This window comes from Melozone crissalis, unplaced genomic scaffold (genome assembly GCF_028551555.1).
Source record: "Melozone crissalis strain CALT ecotype California unplaced genomic scaffold, PUWL_Pcris_2 ptg000490l_1, whole genome shotgun sequence".
Lineage (NCBI taxonomy): Eukaryota > Metazoa > Chordata > Aves > Passeriformes > Passerellidae > Melozone > Melozone crissalis.
The window spans coordinates 1-12,386 of NW_026536201.1; the positions used below are offsets into that span (position 1 = coordinate 1).

General features: G+C 55.8%; 1 protein-coding gene across 1 annotated transcript in view; it reads right to left on the reverse strand.

Annotated features, from left to right (window-relative positions):
* Positions 1-1,161: 1,161 nt before the first annotated feature.
* Positions 1,162-12,386, reverse strand: part of LOC128950199 (ribosome biogenesis protein BOP1-like) — a gene marked incomplete at its 3' end in the record, with an annotated part of 29,630 nt that continues 18,405 nt past the window's right edge. The window contains exons 11-15 of the mRNA XM_054295081.1: positions 12,188-12,320; positions 7,625-7,805; positions 3,150-3,438; positions 2,967-3,051; positions 1,162-1,269 (exon numbers count right to left, since the gene is read on the reverse strand). Of these exons, the coding sequence (XP_054151056.1) occupies positions 1,162-1,269; positions 2,967-3,051; positions 3,150-3,438; positions 7,625-7,805; positions 12,188-12,320 (796 nt within the window). The remainder of the gene's footprint in view (positions 1,270-2,966; positions 3,052-3,149; positions 3,439-7,624; positions 7,806-12,187; positions 12,321-12,386) is intronic.

Sequence of the window (12,386 nt, forward strand, 5' to 3'; positions counted from 1 at the left end):
ACAAATCCCACAAATCCCCCAAATAAATCCCATCAATCCCATGTTAAATCCTGGTGAATCCCACAAACAAATCCCCTAAATCCCGTGACAATTCCCGGTGAATCCCACAAACAAATCCCACAAATCCCACAAACAAATCCCGCAAATCCCATGACAATTCCCGGTGAATCCCACAAACAAACCCCACAAATCCCCTAAATAAATCCCATAAATCCCCCAAACAATTCCCGTAAATCCTGTGACAATTCCTGGTGAATCCCACAAACAAATCCATAAATCCCATGACAATTCCCGGTGAATCCCACAAACAAACCCCACAAATCCCCAAACAAATCCCGCAAATCCCATGACAATTCCCGGTGAATCCCACAAACAAATCCCACAAATCTCCTAAATAAATCCCACAAATCCCATGACAATTCCCGGTGAATCCCACAAACAAATCCCACAAATCCCACAAACAAATCCCATAAATCCCGTGACAATTCCGGTGAATCCCACAAACAAATCCCACAAATCCCCCAAACAAATCCCGCAAATTCAGTGACAATTCCCGGTGAATCCCACAAACAATTCCCACAAATCCCTAAATAAATCCCGTGACAATTCCCGGTGAATCCCACAAACAATTCCCACAAATCCCCCAAACAAATCCCATAAATCCTGTGACAATTCCCGGTGTATCCCACAAACAAATCCCACAAATCCCCTAAATAAATCCCGGTGTATCCCATGACAATTCCCGGTGAATCCCACAAACAAATCCCACAAATCCGTGACAATTCCCGGTGAATCCCACAGACAAATCCCATAAATCCCACAAAGAAATCCCATAAATCCTGTGACAATTCCCGGTGAATCCCACAAACAAATCCCACAAATCCCCTAAATAAATCCCGTAAATCCCATGACAATTCCCGGTGAATCCCACAAGTGAATCCCGTAAATCCCACAGACAATTCCCATCAATCCCCAAAATAAATCCCATAAATCCCCAAACAATTCCCATAAATCCTGTGACAATTCCCGGTGAATCCCACAAACCAATCCACAAATCCCCAAACAAATCCCACAAATTCCGTGACAATTCCCGGTGAATCCCACAAACAATTCCCACAAATCCCCCAGACCAGTCCCGTAAATCCCGTGACAGTTCCGCACTTGTAGACCATGCCGTGGCAGACGATGACGGAGCCGTCGTCGGAGCCGGAGGCGAACAGGGGGTAGCGGCGGTGGAACGCCACCGAGCGCACGGCGCGGCCGTGGTGCCTGACGCGGGGAGGGAAAAGTGGGAATCAGAACGGGAAAAACAACCGGAAAAACACCGGGAAAAATGGAATTAGCACCAGGAAAAATGGGAATCAGAATGGGAAAAATACTGGAAAAATGGGAATTGGCAATGGCATAAACACCGGGAAAAATGGGAATTAGCACCGGGAAAAATGGGAATTAGCACCGGGAAAAATACTGGGAAAAATGGGAATTAGTACAGGGAAAACACTGGGAAAAACGGGAATTAGCGCTGGGAAAAACACTGGGAAAAATGGGAATTAGCACTAGGAAAAACACCAAGAAAAACACCGGGAAAAATGGGAATTAGCACTGGGAAAAATGGTAATCAGAATGGGAAAAATACTGGGAATCAGCAATGGGAAAAAATCAGAACAGGGAAAACCAGGAATCAGGACAGGGAAATCACCGGGAAAATGGGAATTAGCACTGGGAAAACAGCGGGAAAATGAGAACTAGAGCAGGAAAAACAACGGGGAAAATGGAATTAGCAGTGGGAAAAACACTGGGAAAAATGGGAATTAGAGCAGGGAAAACAACGGGAAAAATGGGAATTAGCACCAGGAAAAATACCGGGAAAAATACCGGGAAAAATGGGAATTAGAATAGGGAAAACACTGGAAAAATGGGAATTACAGCTGGGAAAAACACTGGGAAAAATGGGAATTGGCTCTAGGAAAAACGGGAATGAGAGCTGGGATAAACAACGGGGAGAATGGAATCAGAGCCAGGAAAACAATGGGGAAAATGGGAATCAGAACAGGGAAAAAGAACAGGGAAAAACACCGGGAAAATGGGAATCAGCAGTGGGAAAAACACCAGGAAAAACATCAGGAAAAACACTGGGAAAACCAGGAAGCACTGGAAAAACAGGATAGACACCAGGAAAAACTGGGAATTAGCGCCCAGGAAAAACGGGAATCAGCACTGGGAAAAACACCGGGAAAAACATCGGGAAAAACACCAGGATAAACAGGAATTAGAGCCTGGAAAAACACCGGGAAAAACGGGAATTAGCATCAGGAAAAACACCGGGAAAACAGGAATCAGCACAGGGAAAACTGGAATTAGAGCCTAGGAAAAACATTGGGAAAAACGGGAGTCAACAATGGGAAAACAACAGGAAAAATGGAAATCAGCGCTGGGAAAAACACCGGGATAGACACAGGGAAAAAAATGGAATTAGAGTCTGGAAAAATGGGAATTACCAACAGGAAAAACACAGGGAAAACCACTGGGAATAATGGCAATTAGAACCCAGGAAAAACACCGGGAATCAGCACTGGGAAAACGGGATAAATGGGAAAAAAAGGAATTAGAGCCTGGAAGAACAGGAATCAGAGCAGGGGAAATGGGAAAAACACCAGGAAAAATGGGAATTAGCACCAGGAAAAACACTGGAAAAAACGGGACTTGGAGTCTGGGAAAAACACCGGGATAGACACTGGGAAAAACGGGAATTAGAGTCCGGAAAACGAGAAAGACACGGGGAAAAACGGGAATCAGCACCAGGAGAAACGGGAATCAGCACTGGGAAAAAACACCGGGAATCAGGGAAAAACGGGAATCAGAGCCCAGGAAATGGGACAGACACGGGGAAAACCGGGATTTAGAGCCCGGGAGAATGGGAATCGGCACTGGGAAAGCGGGACAGACACAGGAACCCCAGGACTCACCTCAGCAGCCGGTAGGGCCGCGTGGACAGGTCCAGGTCAAACCAGGCCAGCTTGCTGTCGTAGCTGCCGCAGATCACGTTGTCCCCTAGGGAACAGCGCCGGGATCAGCGGGATCCCCTCATTCCCACCGGGAATCCCCTCATTCCCACCGGGAATCCCCTCATTCCCGGGGGGATCGCGCACCTCCGGGGTGCACGGCCATGCTGGAGATCCACTGGCAGTTGCTCTGCAGCTTCTTGGTGAGCTCCTGGCGCAGCAGGTTGTAGACGCGCACGGAGCGCTGCGAGGCCACCAGGAAGTAGGGCCGCACCGGGTGGAACCGCACGCACTGGATCATCCCCGGGCTCCTCCGGAACGGGTCCTGGCTCCAGCGCCGGCTGCTCTGGTGGATCAGCACCTGCCGGCCGCCCGGGTTCCGCACCACCGACGCCCAGTAGTCGCCCTTGCCGTGCCACGTCACCTGCGTCACCGGCTGGAACGGGATCAGGAATGGGATCCGGGTGAGATCCCGAAATCCCGACCCTCTGGATCATCCCTGAGCTCCTTAAGGTGGGATTGAGATGGAAATCCGAGTGAGATCCCAAAATCCCGACCCTTTGGATCACCGCCGACGCCCAGTAGTCGCCCTTGCCGTGCCACGTCATCTGCGTCACCGGCTGGGAATGGGAAAGAGAAAGGAACGGGATACAGGTGAGATCCCAAAATCCCGACTCTCTGGATCACCACTGAGGCCCAGTAGTCGCCCTTGCCGTGCCACGTCACCTGCGTCACCGGCTGGGAATGGGAAAGAGAAAGGAATGGGATCCAGGTGAGATCCCGATCTTCCGAATCATCCTGGAGCTCCTCAGGATGGGAATGCGAATGGGATTGCGATTGGGATCCAGGTGAGATCCCAAAATCCCGACCCTGTGGATCAACATCGGGGCCCAGTAGTCGCCCTGGCCGTGCCACGTCACCTGCGTCACCGGCTGGGAATGGAAATGGGATTGGGATTGGGATCTGGGTGAGATCCCGAAATCCCGACCCTCTGGATCACCATGGAGACCCTGGCTGTGCCACGTCACCTGTGTCACAGGCTGGGAATGCAATGGGAATGGGATTGGGATCCGGGTGAGATCCCAAAATCCCGACCCTCTGGATCACCACTGAGGCCCAGGAATTGCCCTTGCCGTGCCACGTCACCTGCGTCACCGGCTGGGAATGGGATTGGGATCAGAAATGGGATCAGGAATGGGATGCAGGTGAGATCCCAACCCTCTGAATCATCCTGGAGCTCCTCAGGATGGGAATGGGAATGGCATTGCGACTGGGATCCAGGTGAGATCCCAAAATCCCGACCCTCTGGATCACCCCAGAGCTCCTTGGGGTGGGAATGGGATTGGGAATAGGAATGGGATCCAAGTGAGATCCCAAAATCCCGACCCTCTGGATCACCATGGAGGCCCGGGAACCGCCCTGGCTGTGCCACATCACCTGCATCACTGACTGGGAACGGAATGGGACTGGGATATGGGTGAGATCCTGAGATTCTGACCCTCTGGATCATCCCAGGGCTCCTTGGGGTGGGATTGGGAATGGGATCCGGGTCAGATCCCAAGATCCCGACCCTCTGGATCACCACTGAGGCACAGGAATCGCCCTGGCTGTGCCCCGTCACCTGCGGGGAATGGAATGGAATGGGATTGGGAATTAGGATCAGGTGAGATCTCAAGAACTTGAGCCTCTGGATCATCCCAGAGCTCCTCAAGGTGGGATTGAGATGGCAATCTGAGTAAGATCCCAAAATCCCGACCCTCTGGATCATCCCAGGGCTCCTCAAGGTGGGAATGGGACTGGGATTGGGACCTGGGTGAGATCCTGAAATCCCGACCCTCTGGATCACCACTGAGGCCCAGGAATCGCCCTTGCCGTGCCACGTCACCTGTGTCACCGGCTGGGAATGGAATGGGATTGGGATCGGGATCAGGAACGGGATCTGGGTGAGATCCCAAAATCCCGACCCTCTGGATCACCATGGAGACCCTGGCTGTGCCATGTCACCTGCATCACCAGCTGGGAATGGAATGGGAACGGGAATTGGGTCAGATCCTGAAATCCCGACCCTCTGGATCAACATCAGGGCCCAGTAGTCACCCGTGCCGTGCCACGTCACCTGCGTCACCGGCTGGGAATGGGATTGGGATCAGAAATGGGATCAGGAATGGGATGCAGGTGAGATCCCAACCCTCTGAATCATCCTGGAGCTCCTCAGGATGGGAATGCGAATGGGATTGCCATTGGGATCCAGGTGAGATCCCAAAATCCCGACCCTCTGGATCACCCCAGAGCTCCTTGGGGTGGGAATGGGATTGGGAATAGGAATGGGATCCAAGTGAGATCCCAAAATCCCGACCCTCTGGATCACCATGGAGGCCCGGGAACCGCCCTGGGTGTGCCGTGTCACCCGTGCCACCGGCTGGAACAGGATCGGGATTGGGAATGGGATTGGAACGGGATGGGAATGGGATTGGGATGGGAATGGGATAGGGATGAGAATGGGATCTGGGAGACATCCCAATCTTCTGGATCATCCTGAAGCTACTCGGGGTGGGAATGGGAATGGGAATGGGAATGGGATCTGGGGGAGACCCTGAGTTTCTGGATCATCCCAGAGCTCCTCGGGGTGGGAATGGGAACGGGAATGGGAACAGGAATTTGGTGGAATTCCGGGATTTGGGGCTTCGGGAAGCTGGGCAGGGACTGAGACCGAGGATTCCTGGGATAAGCTGGGAAAAGGGGCCGATCCCAGCTGGAATTCCTGCGGCTCCGGGAAACGTTCCGGGGGATCCCTGGAAAACGGGGCTGGGGAAAGGCTCCGGCACTGCCTGGGATTCCCGGGAATGGGAAGGGATCCCTCGGGATGTGGAGAGAGGGTCAGAATCCTTTTGGGATCCTTCCCTTGGGATACAGAGCAGGGAACAAGGATCCATTTGGGATTGTGTCCCTTGGGATGCAGATGTGGGAATGAGGCCCCTCCCAAGATCCCGGAGCAGAGACTGATCCATAAATCCCAAATCCTGGGAATACCAAGCCCAGCCAGATCCCGGGAATATTGATCCCACACAGATCCTGGGAATGTCGAGCCCACCCAGATTCCAGGAATGCCGATCCCACCCAGATCCAGGGAATGCCGATCCCACCCAGATCCTGGGAATGCTGATCCTAGCCAGATCCCAAGAACACTGATCCCAGCCGGATCCTGGGAATGCTGATCCCATCTGGATCCCAAGAACACAGATCCCATCCAGATCCTGGGAATGCCGATCCCACCTGAATCCTGGAACGCCGATTCCAGCCGTATCCCAGGAATTCTGATCCCAGCTGGATCCCAGGAATTCTGATCCCACCCAGATCCTGGAAATGCTGATCCCACCTAAACCCCAGGAATGCTGATCCCATCCAGATCCCAGGAATGCTGATCCCACACAAATCCCAAAAACATTGATCCCAGCCGGATGCCAGGAATGCTGATCCCACCCAGATCCTGGGAATGCTGATCCCAAGAACACCGATCCCACCCAGAGCCCGGGAATGCTGATCCCAGCTGGATCCCAGGAACGCCAATCCCAACCAGATCCCAAGAATGTTGATCCCGCCCAGATACTGGGAATGCCGATCCCACCCAGATCCTGGGAATGCTGATCCCATCTAGATCCCAGGAATACCGATCCTACCCGGATCCCAAAAATATCAATCCCACCCATATCCCAAGAACACCGATCCCAGCCAGATCCCGGGAATGGTGATCCTGGCCAGACCCCAAGAACACTGATCCCACCCGGATCCCGGGAATGCCAATCCCATCCAGATCCCAGGAATATCGATCCCACCCAGATCCTAGGGATGTTGATCCCAGCTGGATCCTGGGAACACCGATCCCACCCAGATCCTGGGAATGCTGATCCCACACAGATCCCAAAAAAAATGATCCCAGCGGGATCCCGGGAATACCAATCCCATCCAGATTGGGATCCCATCCCATCCAGCCCTGGTAATGCCAATCCCGCCCAAACGGTGGGAATGCTGATCCCATCCGGATCTCGGGAATGGTGATCCCACCCAGATCCCGGGAATGCTGATCCTGGCCAGATCCCAGGAATGCCAAGGCCACCCAGATCCCAAGAACACCGATCCCACCCAGATCCCAGGAATGCCGATCCCACCTGGATCCCGGAGATGCTGATCCCACCCGGATCCTGGGAACACCGAGCCCACCCAAATCCTGGGAATGCCGATCCCAGCCAGATCCCAGGGATTCCAATCCCAGACGGATCCCAGGAATGGTGAGCCCACCCAGATCCTGGGAATGCTGATCCCACCTGGATCCCAAGAACAATGATCCCACCCAGACCCCAGGAATGCCAATCCCATCCAGACCCCGGGAACACCGATCCCACCCAGATCCCGGGAATGCTGATCCTGGCCAGATTCCAGGAATGCCAAGACCACCCAGATCCCAAGAACACCGATCCCACCCAGATCCCGGGAATGCCGATGCCACCCAGATCCTGGGAATGCAAATCCCACCCCGATCTCAGGAACGTCGATCGCTGGGTGCCAATCCACCCCGGATCCCGGGAACGCCGATCCCAGCGGGATTTTGGGAAGGCGGGTCCCACCTTGCCGTGCTGCACCCTCAGGCGGATGCCCCGGGCGCGCTCCTCGGCGCCGGCCGGCTCCCAGCGCGCCGGCTGCGGCCGCTCCTCCTCCGGAGCCTGCCACGAGTCCAGCAGCTGATCCGTGCCCGACACCAGCAGCCGGTCCCCCAGGCCCGCGTTCACCAGGAGCACCTGCTCGTCCCTGGGAAATGGGAATTCGGGATCAGGGAATCCCATGGGATCAGGGGGAACCCTCTGGGATCAGGGAACCCTGCCCAGGAGCACGTGCTCATCCCTGGGAAATGGGGAACACGGGATCAGGGAATCCTATGGGATCAGGGGGAATTCTCTGGGATCAGGGAAACCATCCCAGGAGCACCTGCTCGTCCCTGGAACGGGAAACACGGGATCAGGGAATCCTCTGGGATCAGGGGGAATTCTCTGGGATCAGGGAAACCATCCCAGGAGCACCTGCTCGTCCCTGGAACGGGAAACACGGGATCAGGGAATCCTATGGGATCAGGGAATCCTCTGGGATCAGAGGGAATCCTCTGGGATCAGGGAAACCATCCCAGGACCAACTGCTCGTCCCTGGGAAATGGGAAAGACGGGATCAGGCGGAAATCTGGGAACCCCCTGGGATCAGGGAACCCTGCCCAGGAGCACCTGCTCATCCCTGGGAAATGGGGAACGCGGGATCAGGCGGAAATCTGGGATCAGGGAAACCATCCCAGGAGCACCTGCTCTTCCCTGGGAAATGGGAATTCGGGATCAAGGAATCCCATGGGATCAGGGGGAATCCTCTGGGATCAGGGAACCCTGCCCAGGAGCACCTGCTCATCCCTGGGAAATGGGGAACACGGGATCAGGGAATCCTCTGGGATCAGGGGGAATTCTCTGGGATCAGGGAAACCATCCCAGGAGCACCTGCTCGTCCCTGGAACGGGAAACACGGGATCAGGGAATCCTCTGGGATCAGAGGGAATCCTCTGGGATCAGGGAATTCCACCCAGGAGCACCTGCTCGTCCCTGGGAATGGGAAACGCGGGATCAGGGAATCCTCTGGGATCAGGGGGAATTCTCTGGGATCAGGGGGAATCCTCTGGGATCATGGAACCCTCCCCAGGAGCACCTGCTTGTCTGTGGGGAATGGGAAATCTGGGATCAAGGGGAATCCTCTGGGATCAGGGGAAGTCCAGGATCAGGGAATTCCTCCCAGGAGCACCTGCTCGTCCCTGGGAAATGGGGAACACGGGATCAGGGAATCCCATGGGATCGGGGGAATCCTCCCCAGGAGCACCTGCTCATCCCTGGGAAATGAGGAACACGGGATCAGGGGGAATCCTCTGGGATCAGGGAAACCATCCCAGGACCAACTGCTCGTCCCTGGGAAATGGGGAACGTGGGATCAGGGGGAAATCTGGGACCAGGGAATCCTCTGGGATCAGGGAATCCTCTGGGATCAGGGAACCCTCCCCAGGAGCACCTGCTCGTCCCTGGGAACGGGAAACGCGGGATCAGGGAATCCTGCGGGATCAGGGGGAATTCTCTGGGATCGGGGGAATTCTCTGGTATCAGGGGGAATCCTCTGGGATCATGGAACCCTCCCCAGGAGCACCTGCTCGTCTGTGGGGAATGGGAAATCTGGGATCAAGGGGAATCCTCTGGGATCAGGGGAAGTCCAGGATCAGGGAATTCCTCCCAGGAGCACCTGCTCGTCCCTGGGAAATGGGAATTCGGGATCAGGGAATCCCATGGGATCAGGGGGAACCCTCTGGGATCAGGGAACCCTGCCCAGGAGCACCTGCTCGTCCCTGGGAAATGGGGAACGCGGGATCAGGGGGAATCCTCTGGGATCAGAGGGAATTCTCTGGGATCAGGGGGAATCCTCCCCAGGACCACCTGCTCGTCCCTGGAACGGGAAACACGGGATCAGGGAATCCTCTGGGATCAGGGGGAATTCTCTGGGATCAGGGAATTCCACCCAGGAGCACCTGCTCGTCCCTGGGAACGGGAAACGCGGGATCAGGGAATCCTACGGGATCAGGGGGAATTCTCTGGGATCAGGGGGAATCCTCTGGGATCATGGAACCCTCCCCAGGAGCACCTGCTCGTCCGTGGGGAATGGGAAATCTGGGATCAAGGGGAATCCTCTGGGATCAGGGGAAGTCCAGGATCAGGGAATTCCTCCCAGGAGCACCTGCTCATCCCTGGGAAATGGGGAACACGGGATCAGGGAATCCTACGGGATCAGGGAATTCACCCCAGGGGCAGCTGCTCATCCCTGGGAAATGGGAAATCTGGGATCAGGGGGAATCCTCTGGGATCAAGGAATTCCCCCCAGGAGCACCTGCTCATCCCTGGGAATGAGAAATTTGGGAACAGGGAATCCTCTGGGATCAAGGAATCCTCCCCAGGAGCACCTGCTCATTCCTAAAGAATCTGAGATCAGGGGAAATCTGGGATCAAGGAATCCTCCCCAGGAGCTCATCCCTAGGGAATGGGATCAGGGAAATCCTGGATCAGGGAACCCTCCTGTGGGACGGGATTGGGCTGTTCTAAATTCAGGCACGGAATGAACTCTGGCAGAGGATCCGGGATCTCCAGAGGAAAACTGGGAATGATCCCTGGGGAATGATCCTGGGGGAAGGAACCCTGGGAACTCACACGATAATGGGATTGGGATTCCAGGGAAATCTGGGAATGATCCCTGGGAATGATCCATGGGGACTCACACGGCCACCAGGCAGATGCTGGGTTGGGGTTCCAGGGAAATCTGGGAATGTGGGAATGATCCCAGGGAAATCTGGGAATCTGGGAATGTGGGAATGCTCCAGGACACTCACACGGCCACGGCCACCAGGCAGATGGAGGGGTTGGGGTTCCAGGGAAATTTGGGAATCTGGGAATGTGGCAATGTCCCAGGACATGCACACGGCCACGGCCACGAGGCAGATGGAGGGGTTGGGATTCCAGGGAAATCTGGGAATGTGGGAATGTTCCAGGGAAATCTGGGAATCTGGGAATGTGGGAATGCTCCAGGACACTCACACGGCCAGGGCCACGAGGCAGATGGAGGGGTTGGAGTTCCAGGGAATGATCCCAGGGAAATCTGGGAATGATCCCAGGGGGAACTCACATGGCCATGGCCACCAGGCAGATGGAGGGGTTGGGAATGATCCCAGGGAAATCTGGGAATCTGGGAATGATCCCGGGCACTCACACGGCCACGGCCACCAGGCAGATGGAGGGGTTGGGGTTCCAGGGAAATTTGGGAATGTGGGAATGTGGCAATGTCCCAGGACATGCACACGGCCACGGCCATGAGGCAGATGGAGGGGTTGGGAATGTTCCAGGGAATGATCCCAGGGAAATTTGGGAATCTGGGAATGTCCCAGGGCACTCACACGGCCACGGCCACGAGGCAGATGGAGGGGTTGGGGTTCCAGGGAAATTTGGGAATCTGGGAATGTGGCAATGTCCCAGGACATGCACACGGCCACGGCCACCAGGCAGATGGAGGGGTTGGGGTTCCAGGGAAATCTGGGAATGTGGGAATGGTCCCGGGGCACTCACACGGCCACGGCCACCAGGCAGATGGAGGGGTTGGGAATGTTCCAGGGAATAATTCCAGGGAAATCTGGGAATGTGGGAATGGTCCCGGGACACTCACACGGCCACGGCCACCAGGCAGATGGAGGGGTTGGGGTTCCAGGGAATGATCCCAGGGAAATTTGGGAATGTGGGAATGTGGGAATGTCCCAGGGCACTCACACGGCCACGGCCACCAGGCAGATGGAGGGGTTGGGGTTCCAGGGAAATCTGGGAATGTGGGAATGGTCCCGGGACACTCACACGGCCACGGCCACCAGGCAGATGGAGGGGTTGGGGTTCCAGGGAAATTTGGGAATCTGGGAATGTCCCAGGGCACTCACACGGCCACGGCCACCAGGCAGATGGAGGGGTTGGGGTTCCAGGGAAATCTGGGAATGTGGGAATGTTCCAGGGAAATCTGGGAATCTGGGAATGTGGGAATGCTCCAGGACACTCACACGGCCAGGGCCACGAGGCAGATGGAAGGGTTGGGGTTCCAGGGAATGATCCCAGGGAAATCTGGGAATGCTCCAGGACACTCACACGGCCACGGCCACCAGGCAGATGGAGGGGTTGGGAATGATCCCAGGGAAATCTGGGAATCTGGGAATGATCTCGGGCACTCACACGGCCACGGCCACGAGGCAGATGGAGGGGTTGGGGTTCCAGGGAAATTTGGGAATGTGGGAATGTGGGAATGTCCCAGGACATGCACACGGCCACGGCCACGAGGCAGATGGAGGGGTTGGGAATGTTCCAGGGAATGATCCCAGGGAAATTTGGGAATCTGGGAATGTCCCAGGACACTCACACGGCCACGGCCACCAGGCAGATGGAGGGGTTGGGGTCCCAGGGAAATCTGGGAATGTGGGGAATGCTCCCAGGGCACTCACACGGCCACGGCCACGAGGCAGATGGAGGGGTTGGGAATGTTCCAGGGAATGATTCCAGGGAAATCTGGGAATGTGGGAATGGTCCCGGGGCACTCACACGGCCACGGCCACGAGGCAGATGGAGGGGTTGGGGTTCCAGGCCACGCTCTTGACCACGGATCCGACGGGCAGCGTGCGCAGGCAGCGCGCAGAGCTCACCTCCCAGAAACGCACCGTGCCGTCATCCGAGCCTGTGCGGGGAAACAGCGGGGTAACAGTGGGGAAACAACGGGGTAACAGCGGGGTAACAGCGGGGT